At 49.8% G+C, this 21,516-nt stretch overlaps 2 protein-coding genes across 2 annotated transcripts; both read right to left on the bottom strand.

Annotated features, from left to right (window-relative positions):
- Window positions 1-2,958: 2,958 nt before the first annotated feature.
- On the bottom strand, window positions 2,959-14,429 carry TMEM116 (transmembrane protein 116). The gene is made up of 11 exons (XM_083873778.1): window positions 14,367-14,429; window positions 13,844-13,890; window positions 13,650-13,713; window positions 9,900-10,031; window positions 6,247-6,351; window positions 5,802-5,851; window positions 5,291-5,374; window positions 5,070-5,208; window positions 4,300-4,444; window positions 4,139-4,212; window positions 2,959-3,508 (listed from the first exon to the last, which is right to left on the bottom strand). Exons 1-11 carry the CDS (start codon window positions 14,412-14,414, stop codon window positions 3,308-3,310), a joined length of 1,089 nt encoding a protein of 362 aa, XP_083729904.1. The 5' UTR covers window positions 14,415-14,429; the 3' UTR covers window positions 2,959-3,307.
- A 1,233-nt stretch (window positions 14,430-15,662) lies between these two features.
- ERP29 (endoplasmic reticulum protein 29) lies at window positions 15,663-20,345 on the bottom strand. The gene is made up of 3 exons (XM_083873910.1): window positions 20,211-20,345; window positions 18,677-18,815; window positions 15,663-17,428 (listed from the first exon to the last, which is right to left on the bottom strand). Exons 1-3 carry the CDS (start codon window positions 20,328-20,330, stop codon window positions 16,926-16,928), a joined length of 762 nt encoding a protein of 253 aa, XP_083730036.1. The 5' UTR covers window positions 20,331-20,345; the 3' UTR covers window positions 15,663-16,925.
- Between the last annotated feature and the right edge of the window lie 1,171 nt (window positions 20,346-21,516).

Genomic DNA, 21,516 nt, shown 5'->3' on the forward strand with positions numbered 1-21,516 from the left:
CATGTCTTGAAATTTTGAACTTGAAATCCATATTTTTTTCTGGGAAATCGAAACTTTCAAGTGTGGCATATAGAGATGGAAACAAAGAAATCACCTTTGTTAGAATGGCAGAGCAAAAAAAAATCCCCTCCAAAAGCACTTTGTGACTCTGTCCTCCCAGGAGGAAAATCTCCTCAGGCAGTTTTTTGGGAGCCAGAATTTGTTGGAAGTGCAGTCAGAGGGGAAGGTGGGATCTGATGTGTGTTAGAGGATTCCTCCTTTTCTTCATCCCTTAAGTGCTGCTGATCCCAAGGTGGGAACATTTGTACAAATTTCCAAGGGCTTATGCCACAAGGAACTGCTTTTGATGGATTTAATCTACATTTTCTTGTCTGTGATAAATAAGAAGGGCCTGATCTGATGCAGAGGGAGGAGGGACAGATTAAGAAAACACAATTTGAAGACTCAAGGTCAAATGATTTTGTTTCTATGAGAAAGTTGATTTTTTTTTTTTACTCTTGGAAAAGTTCTTTTACATTTCAAAGTTCAATAACTTTAATGGATTCACTTATGTGTTTGAAAGTAGCATTTGACTTTCTCCTTCCTGTGTTTAGTTTGTTTTTCAGTTGAAGCAAGTGCAAGACACTTTGTCTTGATTCTCTGAGGTTTGACTTGGTAATAAATCTACTGATGCTTTATAGCAGACTGTGAATATTGTAAATATCTCGAGCTGGAAGTGTGGGATCAAAGAAGAATTTCTTTGTACAAACACTAAAAATATGTGGGAAAGCTTTGGAGGTTGTTGGGTTTTGGGTGTTTTTTTTGTTTTTTTTTTTAGAATTTTATTTAAGTGAAGATAAAACTCTGAAATCATTTGACCTTTTCAAAATTTTCTGTATAACTGGCTTCTCCTGTGATTTGATTATTTGAAGCTTTTCTATATATATTAAAATTAGGAGAACCTGATTAGTGGAAGAGATTCTGATTGGAAATAGCAACATGTCAAAGTTTTGCTGTCATTACTTCTGGATTTTCTTTTGGAAAAACATGAGTCTGTCCCCATGTTTAACTCCTGTGTGTTAAAATGTTCTCATTCCTCCTTCTCAGTGTTCCCTGTTAGTTCCTTTTGGATCAGTATTACATTGTAAATATTACCCATCCTGTATATAAATGATTTTACTAAACTCAAAAGTTCCTGGCTGCTTTTGTTTGGTTCCCACATCCCTGTAGGAGAGAAGGAAGGATTCTCCTGCCATCCTGCTTTTCCCTGGAAGTGTCCAGGTGTGGATACAGCCCTTGGGGGTGTGATTAATGGTGAACACAGTGGTGCTGGGTTAATTTTTGGATATGATGGTCTTAGAGGACTTTTCCAGCCTTAAAGATTCCATTATTCTGCCACCCCCCCATCCCACCTCCCTTATCCATGGGAATAAGCACTTGAATGAGGCTTTGAGATAAAAGGATGACTGACAGGAGAGGCTGGATAAATCCCTAGGAAATCCTGGGCTCTGCTTGGCACCATAACCCCAAATTGCCTTTTTTTTTAAGCCCAGCTTTCCATCAGATGGCAGCAACACCTGCCCAGTGGTCCCAGTTAACCCCTGAGGGCTGTGGGGTTGGACTGGGCACTCCGGGGAGGGAGGGATGGAAATGGGAACCAGTTCCAGTGGGATGATGATCCTTGCAGGGGGTTGAAGTGGGACTGGTGCTGGTGAGAAATAGATCTGCCTTTGTTCCTGATGGCCCCGTGCTGTTCCAAGGGAGCAGGGAGTGCTTCCCCTCACCCTTCTGAGCACTTGGACCCCTCCTGCCTCTGGAAATGGTTTTGTGATCCTCAACCAGGGCTTGGCTTGGTCCCGGGAGCATTTCAGGACACAAGATGGGACAGTTGTGAGGGCTCAGGCTCCTTCCTTGTAAGAGAATTTCCCCCTCTTGGTGCCTTTGAGGAGTTCAGAGTGGGTTGGGTGGAGCATCCAGACTGGGAAAGGGACTGAGGGAACAGTTTCCTGGGATCACTTAAAGCAGCCAACCCAGCTGTGAGTGCCCACCAAATGGCTCCAGCAAGAAAAGTCCCCTCGAACAAACACTGAGGAGCTCTAGGAATGTGTCAGCACCCACTGCCAGCTCTGATGGTCCATTAGCAATCCAATCATGGATCCCGGGTAATCTTCCATTGCTTAGGAAGCCTTAATCCCCTTTTAAACAAATTGCACTGGCTCCACAAACGGGGTCAGCCCCAGGAGGGTGCAGGAGGCTCTCAGGGGTGAGATTGGGTGTGGTTCATGCCCTGCCAGTGCCAGGGCACAGATCCCATTGTCCCCATGGAATATTTGCCTTTGAAGTGGGGCTGGAGAAACACTGAGTCATCCATGTTCAAACTTTGGGACTAGAGGAGGATTTGAAGCACCAGGTAAATGAAAAAGGCTGAAAACCTTGGTTTTATCCTGTAGAACAGCAAAATTGAATTGTCTCACTCTGTAGGAGAAAATAAGTCATTGACCAAACCTCCAGGGCTCTTGTGTGACTTACCCAGAGTTTACACAGTTATGTTGTGTAAGTTAATTACACAAAGCTGGAGTATTTCCTCTTCTTGTCTAGCTTGCTATGAGAAAAATTTGGGTTGGACCCAAAAAGTGAAGCTGTTGGAAAATAAAGAGTGTAAAGGTAAAGAGTTGTTTTCAACACAGCTTAAGATCTGGTTTATTTCCTCTAGAATGGTGGGACCTCAGTAAATAATTCATGTGAATATCTGGAAATGCAAAAAGAGGTTCAAACTCCTGCTCACCTGGTTCATGAGAGATGCTCCACAGGGTCGAAGCAGCTGATTTTTGGGAATATTGTGGCTGAGCAGGAGCTGGCAGGAAGAAGGGAAGAGAAATTCCAGGCAGGTTTTGTCCTGCTTTGCAATTCTTCACTCCCTGCAATTGGTTCTTAGGGTGGTGCAGATTCTTATGGTTAGAGTGAATTAACAGGCAGAGATTGAAAAATACTCATTTTGCTTTACTGTTAATTTGTAAAGGCAACGACTTGGAGAAATAAAACAAAATAAAACATCCTCTGCCCAAACCTCCAAGGAGCTGGGCCAAGTCTCTGAGCCGTTACATGGGGATTGCTGCATTTCTAGGGATATTTCCAGGAGAAGAAAGTCTGGACTAAAGATTTACCACGTCGAAAGAATCCATCAAATAAATAACTATGTCCACTGAGCTCCTGTCTCTGCCAGCCCCGCTGGGGCTGTGCTGCCCGAGGGACAGTTCCATGGCGGCTCTGGATAACGAGGAATTGTTGGAAGGATTCTCCCCCCTCTCTCCTTGCCGGCAGCGCTGCATCACAGCAGGGTGGAGGAGGAGCCCTCGGTGTCGGGCGGGCCGGCGGGGGCCGTGCTGGAGTAGAACTTTTTCTGGGAGCGCAGGAGCGGAGTTTGGGTGTCCACGTCCCGCCGGGAGCCGCGTTTTATAGACAGGAACACGTGCTGGGTCCAGCCGTACACCAGGCAGTTCAGGAGCCCCTGGGAGGCTGCGGTGAGAGCCTGGGAGAGAGCACAGGAGAATCAGGGATCCCAGGAAAACCTCCCCTTCCATGTGATAGAGAAATTGTGCTGTTATTTTAATAAGTGTTTAATGATTAGCTAATTAAATAGAAATGCTATACAAATATAAAATATACTTTAAATATATTTATATATTAAATAAATGTAATAATGATATAATTTAATAAAATGTCTAACTTCTGCCTCAGGCACAGGAAGGAGCTGGACAAGTGTTATTAAGGAATCACATTTGGAGACTTAGAGACATAGGATCCCCAGAAACATGGGGTTTTTTCCCCCCATTTCTCTAAGTTTTCCCTTTCTAGTCCTATTTGCTACAATTTCAATGACCACAGAATCCCTGAGGTTGGAAAAGACCTTTAGGGTCACCAATTCCAAACATCCACCCATCACCGTGTTGACCACTAAACTGTCGTGGTGCTGAGATTTTGGGTACTGAGACCTTTTCAAGCCTGTGAGGAACATAAACCACCAAACCAAGATCTTGCCAAGCACAAATCAGACTTGTGCTCACACAGCAGAGATCCTTGTCCAGCTGCATCCAGCAGGGATGGAGGGGAGGAGACTCAAGGTGAGAAGGCCCAGGAGGCTGCAGGGGCAGAGATTTACCTGCAGGATCAGCAGAGCCATGTAGATTTTGCTGGTTGTTGAAGCAGTCAATTTCAGCATTCCAAGGATGACAGCTGTGGAAAGGGATGGATGAGAGGGTGAAGTTAATCCCACCTCTCTGGGGTTCCACAGGGGGATGCTGTGGGAGGAACTCTGCTCACCTGGGGCCCAGCAGCAGAAGAAGGCGACGGGGTAAAAAACCACCCGTTGTTCCACCATCTTAATCATGGCCCACTGCTGATCCCCCAGGAATCCTGTGGAGTTCACAAACCTTTTGTACAGACCTCGGGCCTGACTCAGGATAACCTGGAAAAGAACAGGCAAGTGTATTGTACAGGCTGTGATCTGCTGGGTTCATCCAGGATGGATCCCAGCCTATCCCTCCTTTTCACACAGCACTGAAATCCTGTGGGAGGTGTTGCTTTGCACGCGGCCTTTTCTAAACTGAAGACTCTGAATTGGTTTTAGAATCATTAAATTGTTTAGGCTGGAAAATATCTCTAAGAACATGGAGTCCAACCATCAACCACCTCTTGCAGACCCATGTGGGAGGTGATCTCTTCTGCCAAACTCCAAGCCTTTGAAATCCTGCTAAATATTTCTGGGATGGGTTGACAGAACACAGGACACCAGATGGCTTTATTTGGTGGCACAGTGATATTTTCCCTCCCCCTACCACCACTTCCAGAAGGGAAGCAGCACCACACAGTTATTCCCCTGCCCTATTTACCAAGAGCATGGAATGAGCAGACAAGGGGGAATGGATTGAAAACTGCCCCATCCCTAGAAGTGTCCAAGGCCAGGTTGGATGGGGCTTGGAACAACCTGGGATAGTGGAAGGCATCCCTGCCCATGGATCTGGACGAGCTTAAGATTCCATGACTGCCTGGCCTCTGGTGCCATCCAAGGGCTACACAAGGAGCAGCCTTACCAGGATGGCCACAAAGCTGATGAGGAAGGAGACGAGGAAGACGCCGATGCCGTAGAAATGCATCGCGCGGCAAACGGAGCCGCCCGGGCTCTGGGGCTCGCTGGGGGGCTCGGCCACCTCCGTGTGCATCAGGAGACACCTGTGGGACACAGGGAAGAGGCTGAGCTCCTGCCCACCTCCAGCAGCCCTGGGGCTGTGCCAGAGGAAGGGAGGAAGCTCACCCGTGCTTCTGGCTGAAGTTCTGGTAGCAATTACTGCTGTTGCCCAGGCAAAACACCGGCACCATGAGGAGGACAGGGATCAGGCTGAAAGGAGAAAGGACAGCACAGTCATGGGTTATTGCACTGCTCCACTTGGGCACTGCTTGGTTTTCCTCCCATCACTGCAGAGGACTTTAAAGTTGTTTTTATTGGCACTGCTCTGGAAAAGTATTTTATCAGCTTTACCAGCATCGGGGCTTTCATTTGTGAGGGCTAATCATTGGTAAAGGGAAACCTTGTGGAAAACCACATCCAGTTAATAAAGTTATCATTAACTTGGTTGAAAAAAACCTCTTACACTGCATTCATGAGGTCACTCTGCTGTTAATGATGAGCTTTACAGCTTTTTAAATAAAACTTGCTTCAAAACAAGTAGGAAGCAGGGATCAGCACACCAAATCCACATCCTCCCACCAGGGAGAATTAACCCTTACCAAATCCACACTCTCTTCCAGGGAGAATGAAATTTTACCTTGATAAGATCGTTGCTATTCGGCCAAAACAACTTGCATAATCTACAACCTGCAAAATCAAAAAAAATCTTAATTAATTTATTTCTGTACAGCCTCTGGTTCACAGGAAGCAGCTCCCAGGGGGCATTTCAGCAGCTGAGCCTGCTGCTCCTGAGCTCCCAGATGGAATATCTGGGATACAAATTTTGCAAATATCTAGGGAAATGTAGGGAGTGTAGGGCAGTGGAGCTGATGGGTTTGTTGGGAAGAGCTGCATAAGGAATGTGCCATTTTTCAGGAATACATGGGGTATTCTCCAGCCTGGTCATGGCAGTGTTTAAGTGTGAGGGAGGAAATAACTGCAAGGAAATATTTTGGTCAGGGATTTTTGCAATGCAGGGGGGGTTTTCCTGAGTGTTGTGTCCTTGTCCCTGTGTTTCCAGCCTTTACACCAATCCCACTCACCTGGGGGGGCACCCTGAAGAGGTTCTGGTTGTATTTCACCTTGAGGTCCATGTACAGGTGCCAGGTGTAGTTGACAGTGTAGAGAAAAGAGGCCACATAGAATATCTGAGAAATAAAACCAGCATTTCAGTCCTGGAATAATAATTTCTGTAGCATGTTTAGTTCCCTCCAAATCCCATGAAACAGAGGCAGGATGATGAACACCTGCCAAAGGTGAGGGTCCAAGCACAGGGGCTGTGCTCACATCCAGGCTGGAGAGAGATTCACACTTTAAACCAACAAAAGCAGCTTCACTTTGGCCTCAGACAGGAGAACTAATGACAGCAGGACTACCTTAGAAATAAAAATCTTTGTGACCTGGCTCATTTTTTGGCTCAGAGCCTGGCAATGAGAGTTTCAGAGGCACTTGGACTCTCTTGATCCAATGTCCATTAGGAAACAAAGCACAGATGTGACATTTAGATTTGCTTCTTGCATAATGAGCTCACTATGCAGAGAATTCACGGAAACAGAAAACAATTGGATATTTCAAGAGGAATGTGAGGGCAGATATTCTCTGCCCTCAGCCTGAGTTAACATCCCAAAAACCCTTTTCTTCCTCCAAGGGAAAAAGGAGAAAATATAGAGCACACTGAGAATTTCATAGCCTTTGATTTCAGCTTGAGATGAGTCCAATTATCTAAAACTTCCTATAAACCCCCCCAAATCTTGATGAAATTTGTTTCCAAATTCATGCTTCCTCCAGGCTGCCTAATCAGACCATGTACATGCATGTGTTGTGTTTGTCATAGGAAACACCAACTTCAGTGGTAAAGGCAAAGAGGAAGGGCTGGGCAAGGGATTTTTTTTCTTTTTTCTGTGGCTTTGCTATCCTTTGCCAAAAAGGATAAGGAGCACAGGTTTGCCACTCTGGTTATCATCCATGGCTGGGAAAGTGGTCACTAAACAAACCTGGCCTCCTTCACTGAGGTGGTGAATGCTCTTGGCTGGCTCAAGAGGCTGAGCCCAAGGGCTGCCACAGGAACATTGCGGTGACTTCCCAGCTCATTAAATGAGTTTTAATGAGGGGCTGTTGCCCTTTTCCAACTATGTCCAGAGAAGGCCAAAACAGTCCACAAGGATCATTCTCTTGTACTTCAAGACACCTGGGAGAGGCTCATGAAATGTCAGTGCTGCCTTCTGGAACAGGAACCCAAATGCCACCTGTGAAGGTGCCAGCAGGAAGGGAAGGGAATTCTGCTTCCCAAGCCCCAGCTTTGGGGTTAGGGACAGTCCTGTAGCACTGCCCATGAGGAGATAAAGCAGAGACACAAGAATCACTCATTATCCCACTTGTGTGGCTCCCATTGTGCTGCCCAGCATGAGCAGAGCCTGCCAGGACATTATTAGGCCACTGGAACTGAACTGGAAGAACGTGGGGGAGTTGTGCAATTATAACCACAATATCTATTCTGGACTTTATTATTGCAATGCAGGAGGAGGAGAGAACGAGGGACAGCAAAGGGAGCAGTATTTACATTCATATCAATCAAAGCTCTGGGGCTGAAAGAGGGAAAATCCAAGAAACAAAGCAGTCTCCTCCTTTATGACACACTTTGGACACTGGGCAGCTCCATCCGCTGCAACATCATCCTGTGGTGACAAATAATGGCAAACAGCCTGAGTAAAGTAAAATATTGCCCTGCTCCTAAGGCAGGGCCTTGAGACATCACAAGGACTCCAGTGAGCCTCTCCAAGGGCTGCAAACTCCACTGCTGGGCTGTCCCTGCCCATCCTCACCGCGGCACATCCGACACCTTCTGGGCGTTGGTGTGCAGAGAAGTTTGTGAGAAGCACAATGAGACATTTATTTACTCATTCCAGCAGCTTCCAGATCCCTCCTGCTCTGGAGAATCTGCTGGTTCGACCTGTTACCGGCTCCTTCTTACGCACAAGGTGTTCCCACCTCTCAAGGGCACTGCAGGGTGTTGGGTGAGGAGGTCCTGCACTGTCACGTGCCCTGGGGGGAAGGTTGCTATGGCAAGGGCTCAGTTTGTTTTAATTTCTCCCAGAGCAAACAGCAGCAGCAGCTCTTTGCCAGGCACAATCCGGCTCTGCCACCCAGGCAGGCCCTGTGCTGTGGGGACTGGTGATGGCACACAGGAGAGGAACCAGGGGACACTGGCTGAGGTCAGGGTGTGACTCTGCACACCCTACCACGAGCCCTGTCCTGGAAGGACTGGCCCAAGGCCAGCTCTGCCCACCCAGCACGAGTGCAAAGCTCCCAGCTTGTCCCATCCTGTGCTGGTGTCCCTGAGAAGCACAGCCACAGGCTGGAAAAGTGAGGGCAGAAAAGAACCAGAAGTGCAAGGGAGCTGAGAAATTATGGGCATATTTTCCATAGCCAACCTATTTCTCCTCTAGCTGTGCAAATTGCCTTCTCCAGGCTATAAAAAGATCACACCAGCTTAAAGAACTGTCCCTCAGGCAAGGGAAAAAGCTCAGGAACAGCCTCAGTCCTGCTTCCACCTTCCAGCTCTGAAAGCCTCTCCCAAGCTCTCATTTCCCCATTTACCATCACCTTGAAAACATCTTTGATGTTGTTCTGCATCATTCCCAAGTGGCCAAGTTACCCAAACCTCACTGTTTCTCTCAACATGAACATATTGCGGAGCCAGTAGAGCTGGAGAGACCAGAGATGAGCCTGGAGTGGAACAGCTGCTCTCCCCAGCCTCAGTAACTCATCTGTACCCCCAAAACCAGCTGCTGAAACAACCCTGGGCTGCAGGAGCCCATCCCCAGACACACAACAGCAGGAACAATTCCATCCTGCACCTGCAGGATGCTACTTCCCTGCCCTCTCTGAGGCACACGGAGATCCTTTCCAGCTTTGGATGTTGCTGTTCCACAAGGACATTCAGTTTCCAGTTGTGGGAAGCATCACACTCCCAGGGAGCTGCCCAAGCCCACACATCAAGGCTTCCAAAAGCCCCTTGCTCTTCCCAGCCATGCCCTTTAAAAGCAAATCATTAATTCCAGGGATCATCATTTTTGAGCCCCTATGCTGGCCCAAGCTCAGCCAGACCCCGCAGAGATTTTTGAGAGCTGAGATTTCCTGGTGTTGAAAAGGGAACTGGGTGAGGCAACAGCAAACTGTCAGGGAAATAGGGCTCACCCACCCTATTCCAACTGGTCCCCAGCACAGGGAATCAGCTGGAAAGCAGCTGAATCTATGGGACACAGGCTGAGCTTGTGCTGATGGAGGATCCTTGGGAGAACAAGAACCAGGATGTTCATGTGAGTAATTTAAGTCTGGGCTCAAGCAAGTCACGGAATGTGTCTGTTCCCACCCAGGCTGGAGGAAGCACAAAGAGAAATAGAAAAGCTGCCACGTGAGAGCACAGAGATCCATGGGCATGGATCCAATGGGAAAGAGATCGAGTCCCATCTGCTCCTTTCACACAAGTAACCACAAAAATCCCACCTTCTCCTTTCTTCTCACATCCCAGAGGATCCTAAACCCCAGTGTCCTTATCTCCCTTTTCCACACAAAACCAAGAGATCTGCTAAAGCCTGTCTAGAAACAGCCCCCACGGCCACGCTCTGCTCACCAGCGAGGTTAATTATGACAAATTACAAGGTTAATTATGGAATGTGGTGCCAGGGCCACTCACCTGTCCCGTGGCCTGCAGGTTGTAGCAGATGAGGTCTTGCTGGGAGGTGGGTGAGCTGTAGAGCAGGGCCCCAGCCAGCCAGCACAGGCCCAGGAACAGATCTGAGAGACTCAGGTAGAAAAGAGGACGCACCTGGAAAAGGAAAAAAGGCTCAGCAGGTGTGAGAGGAGTCACAGCCCTCCCACACCACCCCACTCCCAGCTGCAGTTTTACCCTGTTATCAGACATTAAAGGTATTTAATGCACCCTTCCAAAGGTTTTTGTGGAGGTGAGGGAAGTTCTTCAGTAGAAAACAGTGTCCCACTGCAAAGTTATTTTGAAAGATTTAATTAAGGGGAAGTGGGGCATAAGTGGCACTTTGTGGAGGGATGATTTTTCCCTCAGGGAAGCACTGTGACAACATTCTTGAGACAAGTCAAGTCATCTGCAGCAGACCCTGAGAGCTTCAATAAAAAAGTCTCCTCTACTTTCACAGCCAAGCAAGTTCAAAGAAAAGTTACCAGATGAAAACTTTTCAGCACCTACTCCTGAAAAAACATCTTTGTTTTCAGACCTTTAAAATATCCAATCATAGCAGAAAGATCAATTGTGCTCAGACATCAATACCAGGTCATCGGTGTTATCTGAACACTGTCACCCCTCAACTCCTCTGGTAAGACAACTTTCCTTGAAGGGAAAATCCACATGGATTTGTGCTCTCAGGAGCTGTTCCAATGCACATTCCCTACTCCAACCACCACTTCTGTCACAGGATCTAAGAGCAGCATCAAAACTTCCAGAAAATATCCCAAATATCCATCATGTTACAATTTGGCAGAATTGGGCCAGATTGGCAGGGAGAAGAGACATCACGTTTTAAATAAACACATAGAAATCAAACTGTTGGTAAACATAAACCCTTTCTCAAGTCTGGAATAACTTGAAACAAACATTTTTCTATGTAATTTCAGTTGGTGACTAAGGCTGGGTTCATTTTACACGCTGGATTAATTTCCACTGAGAGCCATTAGTCTCTGCTGCATCTTGCTGGAAAGGAATCACGTCTCCTTTAACAACAGTTTCCAGCCCATTTCCAGTTTGCACACACTGGCCAGGACTGTAAACACTGCAGGAAAACATTTGTGCAAAAATTCTGGCCAACATTTTCCTTGTTAGTGGGAGAGCAGAGACTCTGGAAAAGCAGCCTAATTATCTACATTCTTAATTGAAGCCGTCGGTACCTCATTTTCAGCATCCAGGAGAGAAAATTGTGGTGTTTTTTTTTTCCATACAGAAAATTATAATGCTGAACACAGCATAGAAATGCTTGAGGCTTTGATTTTTGTATTTCTTTTCATGGAGTTGAGCTTCTGGTGAGATTTGCCTCAATATTGTCCTGGAAGTAAATGCATGCCACCCATCACGTGTTACACTTGTTCCCATGTGCAGTGAGAGAGAGCTTAGGAAGACTGATAAGAGTTAAGGTAGATCTGATTGAGCCAGATTTGTCCTTAAGGCATGAAGCAGCATAAAGATCTGGAGTTAATTTTAATTTGATTTCACCTATAAATGCCTTTTTTTAACCAGGCTTTTCCTCACTGGTGCAGAAATGAAGCCTTGGCACGACAGGCTGGGGGCACTGTCCGGTTTGTGACCAAGGCAGGTTAAACCAAACAGCTCTAAAATAAGCAAAGAAGCCACTTTTGCAATCAAACAGGTGACCTCTTTCTCCAGCACAAGTGCCCTTGGAGCAAGGCACTGCTGGTGGGTCCAGGAGCTGTTTTGGCAGAGACCTGAATAAAGAAGTAGGTGGCAAAGAGGGGCAAGTGTGGCTCTGGCTTGCAAAAGGGGAAAGAAAATAACCACTGATATTTATAAAATAGAGGAAGGCACTGCAAAGATGTAATGATTTACATCCTGGCAGCTCCAGCTGCAGCACACACGGGGATTTGGCTCTGTGGCCATGGCCCAGGCACATGCTGAGCTGAGGTTTCTTCCTCAAACCTGTTAAACTGAGGTTTCTTCCTCAAACCTGTTGAGCTGAGGGTTTTTTCCTCAAACCAGTTGAGAGGAGGGTTTTTCCTTGCTTGCCATCATGTTTTCTGAATGATCTGCCTCAGGCTGAAGGGCTTTATTGACCCCATAGAGATGGAAAACAAGCTTCAAGAATGCAAGATTTGATTTCTGAGGTTGGGCACAAGAAGGGAAGTGTTTCTAAGATCCTTCTCCTCCCAGCCTCCAGAGCTGTTTATTTTTAAATGTTTTGTTGTGGGTCCTCATGACTCAGGGAATAAGCTGTTTGTGGCAAGCTTTGACATGGATCTCTTCCAGCCCCTTTGTTTACAAACTTCCACTTCAGACCCGAGACATGAGGACAAAGACGATGGGGAAGTTAATGGAGACTTTGTCACTTCTGAAACCCAGCAGCAGATCTCCCCTGGCAGCAGAAGAGCCTGGAAGGCTGATGCAAGCCAGTCCCTCCAGCTGGCATCCAGCCCTCCTATCCGGATTTGCAGCAATAATCTGAGCAGAAACATCTGGAGCCTCTGGAGCAGGAAGGGCCCATTGGTGACCTGGAGCCATGTGTGGCTCACGAGCAGCTCCCAGGCCACAGCCCCATCACATGACTGAGAGCAGAAGGGCTCCTGAAGCCAACGGGATGAGGCTGCTGAGTCACACCAGGACACTGCCAACCCCAGCTCCACATCATTCCAGAGGGGAGGACCCCAGGAGGGAATCACATCTGGAGCTTTCCAGGTGCAGATGTGGTAGGAGGAGGCTTTGAAGTGCACCTTGAGCAGCACAAGCTCAAGCAGGTTTTCCACCTCAGCCTTCTGTCTTCTCTGGGAATGCATGGAGATCTCCACAGTTTATTCTGGATGTGCTGGGCAAAGCGTTTCCAGGAGGTTGGCTGGGAGCAAGGTCCTGCCTGCTGTAAGTAGGACAGATTTGCCCTGCAAACATGGACTCATGTTCTCCTTCCCACCGTGTCATCCAACAATGTGTCAGTTGCCTGCATTCCTTGCTTCTCCAGACATAGCTCTGTGATTTCCCTGGAAGTCCCATTCCCTGGACTGCAGATCAAACCCACAATGTACAAAGAGCATGAAGATGAAAGGGGGACAATTACAGCTGCTGCCGGCTCCACTGACTTTCTGCATGGTCCACAGGCCAGGCTGAGCCTGCAAACCCTGGACAGTAAATTCCAACTTCACAGAGATCAGCTTGGTTCACTGCCCCCAGGAAGTCCTGGACACACAGAGGGACTGTGTGGACATCCAAGCCTGGTAGGATGGGATGGAGAGCTGGGGGGTCAGTTTTAGTAGCACACTTGAGAGAAACTCCTTAGACAGCTGAAGACCAACACCTGTAAAAGGATTTCTGCAGGAGTAGCTCCAATTTGCACTTCAGCAGTTTTGTGCACAACTCCTCAGCCCCAGAGGAGTTTGGCCCCACTGAGGAGGGCACACTCAGAAATCCCTGCTCCCAGGAATGACTGGAGGACTTTCCTGGAGCAGCAGAAAGCACGGGACTAAGGAACCTGCTTCTCCCTGCAGAAGCACAGGTTTAAGGTCAGTCCTCTTACACCTCCCACCAAGACAAAAAGCCCGATTCTTAGCAAGCCCTTTGCCTCGCAGCTATTAAACAAGGTTTAACCACATAACCCTGAGAACTGCAGCTGCTCCTAGGAGAGGGTCTGTGCTACAGGTGTGACCCACCTGCAGGGACCGACGCCAGGCTTAGGGAGGGAGAAGGAAGCTCAGACCTTACCTCGGGGGACCGCACGGCGTTTTGGAAGACGGCGTAGGCAATAATTGAGCTGGAACCTACAACGCTGAGAAAACAAAGCACAGGTTGGAACAGGAGCGCGTCTGCCTCGCTGGGAGACGCGAGTTCTCTTTTTTTTTTGCTTTTCTGGGTAAAATCATCTTGGCGACAGTAACTCCACGGGCAGCGTGTCGTACCTGAGCATGGCCATGGTGAACTGGATCCACTGGAGCGCAGAGTAGACCTGGGGGAGAAAGGACGGGAGGGAGCTCAGGTGACACAGCCCCAGGCACAGCAGGAGCGCCCGGGGACCGCGGGGCCCGGGAGGAGAGGACAGCACGGACCGGGGACCGGGGAGGAACGGCAAGGACCGGGGATCGGGATAGAGCGGGCAGCGCGGACAGGGAAGGTGGACTAGGGGGTGTCGGAGAAGAGCGGGCAGCACAGACCGGGGACAGGGATCGCGGGGTCCCGGGGAGGGGCAGCACGGACCGGGGACTGGGGACAGCGGCGTCCCGAAGAGGAATAAGCAGCACGGATGGGGGACAGGGACCGGGAGAGGACCGTGCAGCGCTGTCGGTGCCGCCGGGCACGGCGCGGGGCGCAGGGCTGGGGAAGGACCGTGAGGGGATGGAGGAGAAGAGACGTCGCACAGCGATGTCCCGGGGAGGGGGCACCCGCTGTCCCCTAAGGATCCCAGTGCCGGCGGGGCTCGCTCACCTCCTGCCAGCCCCCATCAAGCCGGTCCGCCTCCGCCGGCAGGGCCATGGGTACCGCCGCCGCCGCCGCACCGCTCCGGGGCTGCGGGCACCGCCCGCGCTCCGCCCCGGGGCCGCACCGCGCCCGGGCCCCGCCGCCGGGGCCAGCTGCGGGAAGCGCACGGTCGCAGAGAGGGGCTGAGGGGGCAAGAGCCCTGAGCGAACAGCGGGATTGGCGTCCCGGGGACCGGCGTCCCGCGCATCCCTCCGGGGGCAGAACCGGCCGGGCTCCGGTGGGCGGGTTCGCTCCGGTCACCGCCGCCCCGGGCTCCCCTCACGGAGCCGCCCTGAGGCGACCCCGCGGAGCCTCGGCCCCGCCCACAGTGACGTCACCTGCGCCCGGGGGCGGGAAGGCGCTTCGAGGAGCGCGCGGGCGGCGGCGGCTCTGAGGGGGCGCGCGGGGGCTGCTCCCCTCAGAGAGCCCGGGCATGGCTCCTTCCTTCAGCGTCCTGGGGGCTGCTCCCCTCAGAGAGCCCGGGCACGGTTACTTCATTCAGAGTCCCGGGGGCTGCTCCCATCAGAACCCGGGCACGACTCCTTCAGTGTCCTGGGGGCTGCTCCCCTCAGAGAGCCCGGGCACGGTTCTCTTCAGCGTCCCGGGAGCTGCTCCCTTCAGAAAGCCTGGGCACGGTTCCTTCCTTCAGCGTCCCGGGACTGCTCCCCTCAGAGAACCCGGGCACGGCTCTTTCAGTGTCCCGGGGTCTGTTCCCCTCAGAGAGCCCGAGAACGGTTCCTTCCTTCAGTATCCTGGGGGCTGCTCCCCTCAGAACCCGGGCACGGCTCCTTCAGCGTCCCGGGGGCTCCTCTCCTCAGAGAGCCCGGGCACGGTTCCTTCATTCAGTGTCCCGGCGGCTGCTCCCCTCACACGGCTCCTTCAGCGTCCCGGGGCCGCTCCCCTCAGAGAACCCGGGCACGGTTCCTTCAGTGTCCTGGGGACTGCTCCCTTCACAGATCCAGGGCATGGTCTCCTCAAGTGCTGATCCTATCAGGGGCTGCTCCCTTCAGAGTCCCAGGGAATAGTTCCCTCACTGCTTCGAGAACAGCTCCTCTCAACACCCGGGAGACGATTCCCTCAGGATCTCCGGGGCTGAGCCTAGCAGGACATCTCCACACAGCCCACCCTGCCGGGGTGGAAAAAGGACACCCTCGGCTTCCCTCACCTCATTTCCAGCCGGCATCATCTGGCTGAGCAGTCATGACCTCCCCTCTGATCACGGAATCAGCAGTAGCTTCTCTATAAATTGGTTTAAGAAGCAGCTCAGAAGTGGATTTTTTTTTTATTATAGCATTATTAATACATTTTATCTCGCAGCAACATCTGCTCCTTTGTACCCACCCCAAGATTCAAAAGGCAGCAAAGCTCCCACAGGAATCGGTTTTGTTTAAAGTGTACTTTTAAGGTAAAACTCACAGGTGTTTCTCTTTCCAACTCCATAACCCTGACCAGGGCTTCAGCATCTTCCAGAGGCATCTGAATTCCACAGAGTGTGAACTGCACAGCTTTGAGGACAGACCTGATCCTTGGGCTAGGCATCTCCTTTGAAATAACACAGATGAGGCTTCTAAGGACACAAGTATTTCTGCTTCCTCTTACAAGACCACATTTTCAAATATTTAGAACTACCAAACACTGATGAAGCTTTAATTTGACAAGTGTCAATTGCTTTTGGAGGCCAGAAAAAAAATTTTGTTCATCAAGCCTGGAAAGATAAAACACCTCTCCAGCTGTAAGAAAACTCATCCAAATTTACCTCTGAAAACCTGATTTTTTGCACAAACTGGTGAGACTGAGTGTAATAGCACCTCAAGGAGACTCTGCCCTTGCTCAGAACTCACTTCACTCACTGTGTCAGGGTATCACAAAGGATTTCATGAGAATATTTGATGAAACAGCTGCTCTGGACAGAAAATAAAGGGGCAAGCTGTGAACTGTCTTCACTGCCAGCACTTGGCTGATACCCAAAGCAAACAGGGACAGAAGCCATGGAAAGAAAAGGTAGAAAAGGAAGCTCTGAATCGTTTAGTCAACAACAGGTAAGAACAAGACTTAAGAGCCCAGGTGGGACAACACAAGGTGTGTGAGGGGTAGATTAACAAGCATAAAACCCAAGGATACTATGGACAGGGAAAGGTGGGGATGTAGAGGGCACCCAATCTGTACCTTTTTCAGCAATTAAGATGGAATGAGAGACTGAATTTTGTTATTTGTTAGCCAGGGAACAGCTGTAAAAACCACCAGGAATGAGCTTCCGGCCAATCTAGAGTTTTTTTGTTGTTGTTGTCTGCTTTAACAGTTATTAGATAGTATTACACAATACTGGTGTCTTGCTCTTAGGTGATTTTTCCAACATTTAGAATACTCTATTTTTAAGGAATGTCTTCCTCTTGACCTTCTAAACTGAGAATCCCAGAAGGAAATCTGCTGCCCTCTTGAAGTCAGCGGGAAGTTTTGCTTGCATTAAGGAGAACTGGTTAGGACTCTTGACAACATTTCACAGCTTGTAGAGAGTTCTCCAACACATTAGAGCTCATCTTTTTCACTATTCTTCTTCAGGAAAGAAGCGAGGATGTTGAGGCTTTTCTGGAGCTCCTCCTTCTTCCCATCACTCATCTTGTTCTTCTCGATCAGCTTTGTGATTCGGACGACTTCGTTGGCAGCAAACTCCTCTCCCTGCTCCAGGATCTTGCTCATAATTTTCAAGTATTGCTCTGCTGACTTCTTCTCGGTTTCTTTTGCTTTTCCTAAATTCTCCTGCCCCTTTTTCAGGAGGGCCTGGCGATCGGATTTCTCTGTGGTGCTCACAAATTTGCTGGCCAGCACATCATACTCCTTCAGGCAGCCTGGCATCCCCAGGTAGATGCCATTACTCTTCAGCCAGCGCTGAATAGCCCCAGCCTTGATTTCACCACCATAAAGTAAGGGATTGTTAAAGTCACCATCCTGAAACAGGTAAAAAACAGGGAACTTTTCCTTGTCCAGCTTATACTTCTCTCCCAGCTCAGTGTTCAGTTTATCACCGTAATCTGTCAAGGGATAACAAAACACGGAAAAGCACAGTTAATAAAAAAATAAATTAGGAATCACTCCCACACAAATATCTGTAGCCAGTGCTTCAACATGTCCTAATAACCTGTTTGCCAGGAAATCACAGAGCCATGGAAATATCCTGAGCTGGAAGGGACCCACAAGGATCGAGCTGGACCAAGTCCAACTTCCAGCCCTGCTCAGGACACCCCAAAATCCCACCCTGTGCTTGACAGCATTGCCCAAATACTCCCTGAGCTCTGGCAGCCTTGGGGCCGTGACCATTCCCTGGGGAGCCTGTTCCAAGGAAATGCCACACACTGAAATAAAAGCACCTCATAAAATCATTTGTGCAAGGCAAACATTCAGTGGGTTTTCCAAAAAAGACTGTAATGCTGTTTTCCTGTGACTGTGAGAGTGTAAGACATTTGCAGGACCTTTCGTATAAACCTCATCCTCCTTATGGGAAATCAATGCCCTTTTCCCTCTTATTTTCCTCTTTCCATTGATTTTATCTGATTTTACAGTTAAATAAGAGTTTTTCCTGTCTGTGTGCAGAGAATGATTTGGTTCTGACAGCATGCCAAGCTACAAGATGTTTACTCATCTTACATAAATTATATTTATTCTTGAAGACAGAAAACAAAGACATTTCAATTATGCTACTTAAGAGTATTCCAAATGTTTAGAAATATCAGAGTGGGTAAAACTTCACAGTTTGATAATTAAGCCTAAATTCTTAATTCAACCTACAAAGCAGGAGCACATCAGGTGACAGTGATCTATTCCTCACTCTTTTTCTCTTAAATCCAGTCACAATCACATCGAGTTAAATCAGCCACAGTGTAGCAACTCCTTGCTGTGCTGCCCCAGGGTTTGCTGCGTGGAATTAATCACATTAAATATTCTTTGTCTGCCCAGGATTGTGGCTAAAGCGTGACTCTTGTAAGGTCTTTTCCCTGCACATGGGACAGGAAGGTTTCTCTCAGCAAAGAAGGGGGAAAAAAGGCAAGAATTGCTGGGGATGAGGAGGTGGCAGCAGTTCAGCAGCGTGGGCTGACTCCTCATTACCCAGCCCAGATGGATAAGCAGCTCTCCCACGCACAGCCAGGCTCAGCCAGGGCAGGAGCTTCACTCTCACATCCACCTCCCACCCCCAGAATTGCCTCAGAACCTGCAGAAATCACACTAAAATTCATCCCCTCCTCACCAGCCCACACTGCTTGTACGTACTCAGAGTTCCTCACCTGATATTCCCACTTCAGCCACCAGCAGCTCCTCACTGGAGCCTGAGCTCTCCGCCAGCTTTTTAAACTCATCTTGTTTCTCGCCATAGGGATATTGTGTGTCAAACTTCACAAGGACAAACTTATGCTTTGGAATAACCTAAAACAAGAAGAAAAAGAGGAAAAGACAAAACTTGATCATTTCAGGTCTGAGCAATCCACAAGTCACCAAAAGTTGTTTTTGCTTGCCCTTTTTTTTTTTCCCTGTGCAGTGGGGAGATGTAGAGGAGAATGGAAATTTTATGTAATTATGGCCTTCCAGAAATGACTCACTGTTGTGTGGAGGAAAGACTGAGTTTGGGTGTCTGTATTCCTGTACCAGATGATAAAGATAGTACGTGGTAGGTTTGGGAGAATCTGATAATGCCTTTAATTATAAGATTTGCTTATTGCAAATCTGACTGGCATCTTGGAAGAAGATCACCTAAAACATTTTCCAGTGGGACATGAAGAGGAGAGAGGCCAAATGTACTGCCATTCCAAAGTGTCCCAGCATGAGCTGCACTCCTGGTTAGGAGAGGAGGCACAGGGAGGCAGTGGAGATGCTGGAGGTGTTGTACTGGTTCAGGAAATGGAGAATTCACACTTCAATCGATTCCTCCTCACTTCAACCTTGCTCTGCACAAACGATCCCTTTTCCAATTAGCTTGGCAATGGACTCTGTCACACCTTGAGGGATCTTCCCCTCCCTGCAGTAAAAGACCTTGCAAAATCTTTTTGTTCTAGCGAACAGGTTGAGGTTGCACCACAGCTCCCCACCTACACAGCGCTCTGCCAGCCCTGCTCAGGCGCTGCACATCATCGGTGTGCACAGGTGGCTGCAGGCTCCGTCCTGGGCCTGCCGAGCAGTCGGTGTCCCGGTGGGGAGCGCACGAGGCGCTGGGAAGATGCCTTCCTTGCAAAGTGATTTAGTAAAGCGGAAAAAAGAAAAGGTGAAAAAACAAAGCGCCTGTTGCTGTTTGATGAACAAGTGAAACCACCCAAGCAGCGCACGCTCACGGCCCCGACTCTATTCCTGCACGGTCCTGCCCTCCCTCACCGGCACAGACAGCACATCCCCGGCCCCGAGCGGCCCTGTGCTCGCTGTTCGAAGCTCAGGCGGCCGGGCCGGCGCTGGCCGAGGAGCCGCGGCTGCGGCCGGACCTCCCCGCGATGGTACCGCCGGTACCGCCGGGCCGGAGCCGGGATGGACCCCGCGGCTCGGCTCCACTTGGACCGCGCCGATTGGCTGCCGGCCGCCGCCGCCGCGTTCCCATTGGCTGCCGGCTGCGGCCGCCGCGCTCCCATTGGCTGCGGCGCGGCCGCTCCGCCAGCACCGAGCGCTCCCCGCGCCGGTGGCGGCGGCACCGGCCCCGCGGCCCCGCCGTGCACCCCGCGTTCCTCCCGCGCCCCGGCCCCTGGAGCTGCCGCCGGCCACAGGGCACACGGCCAGGAGAGGCCCCACACCCGCCCCCCGAGCGCTCCGGCAGCGCCGCCAGCGCCCGCCGCGCCGTACCTTGTAGAAGGTGATGGTGTCGAGCGGCACGGAGCCCTTGGTGTGCAGCGTGCTGCCGCCGGGCAGCACCAGGCCGAGCAGGCAGAGCAGCACCGAGCCGGCGGCAGCCGCCGCAGCCATGGCGGAGCGCGGAGGGAGCGGAGCTGCGGGGCCACGTGACGGCGCGACGGACGCCGCCGGGGGCTCGCCTCGCCCCGCCCCGCCGCCCGGGGCCACCGGGGCAGCGGCAGCGCTGGGGGGCGGGCGGGGGCGCCCACGCCGTGCGGGGAACGGGCAGCGCGCACGGGAGCTCCGCGCCCCGGGACAGCACGAGGGGCCGCTGCTGGTGCCGGTGAAACAAGGACAGCAGCAATTCCAGAGCAGCTGAAGGCAGCGAAAGGGCAGGAGGCAGCGTGTACGTTTCTGTCCAGGTGGGCACTGCCGCAGCCCTCTCAGAGGTTTTTGTGCTGACAAGGGAGATCTCATGCACTACCAGCTCGCACTTGGACACAGCGTGTCCTTATCTTGGAAAGACTGGAGGAAAAGCAAGCAAGGCATAAAGAGCAGACTGACAGCTCATCAAGTAAAAGCACTGACCCATCCACGCTCCCTCCCCCAGCAGACATGATTCTGCACCTAATCCCCAGCTGGAGAACAATGTGCATTTCGCCTCTTTTTCCATCCTTCCTTTTTTGCAGGGTCTGCTGGTCCTGCACCAGCATAATCTGGCTTCACCACGGGATTTACAGAGACAGTGCAGACAAGCACTTTGATCCCATCCAGACCAACCAGGCAGAAAAATGAGGCAGCAATACTGATTTGTAACGAAACTGACTTTTATATAAATTATAAACCCATCCAGTTTAAAGCAGTTCAGTTGCAGTTGTGTCACTTAAGTCCGTAGAAGGCTGAGGCGTACATATCTCCTACAGTCATAAATTAACAATAATCAAGGAAGAGAAAGTTCAGATAAGGCTGCAAATACAACAAAAAAAAAAATCCCTAAATTTACTAGCCATTAAAATAAAGTCATGATTATCAAGGATTGCAAAATATAAATGCAATTTTTTAACAGTTAAAAAGTACAAAAATGATGGACAACACAAACAAGCATTGTACAGTTTGTCCTGTGTGTAGACAAAGCAGGGTAGGAGATTTCCAACCTTTATCTACATCAGACACTGATTTTAAGCTGAGAGGAGTTGAGGAAATCTGTAAAAGGATCGTGGCTCATGATCCCAGTAGTATAAAAGCAGTATTTTTTCAGTCTGTAAACAGTAGTCTTGGTAGCTTCTTCTAGGTATGTTTTTTTCAATTCACCACCCAA

The sequence above is a fragment of the Zosterops lateralis genome (genome assembly GCF_965231275.1).
Source record: "Zosterops lateralis genome assembly, chromosome: 17".
In the NCBI taxonomy this organism is placed as follows: Eukaryota; Metazoa; Chordata; class Aves; order Passeriformes; family Zosteropidae; genus Zosterops; species Zosterops lateralis.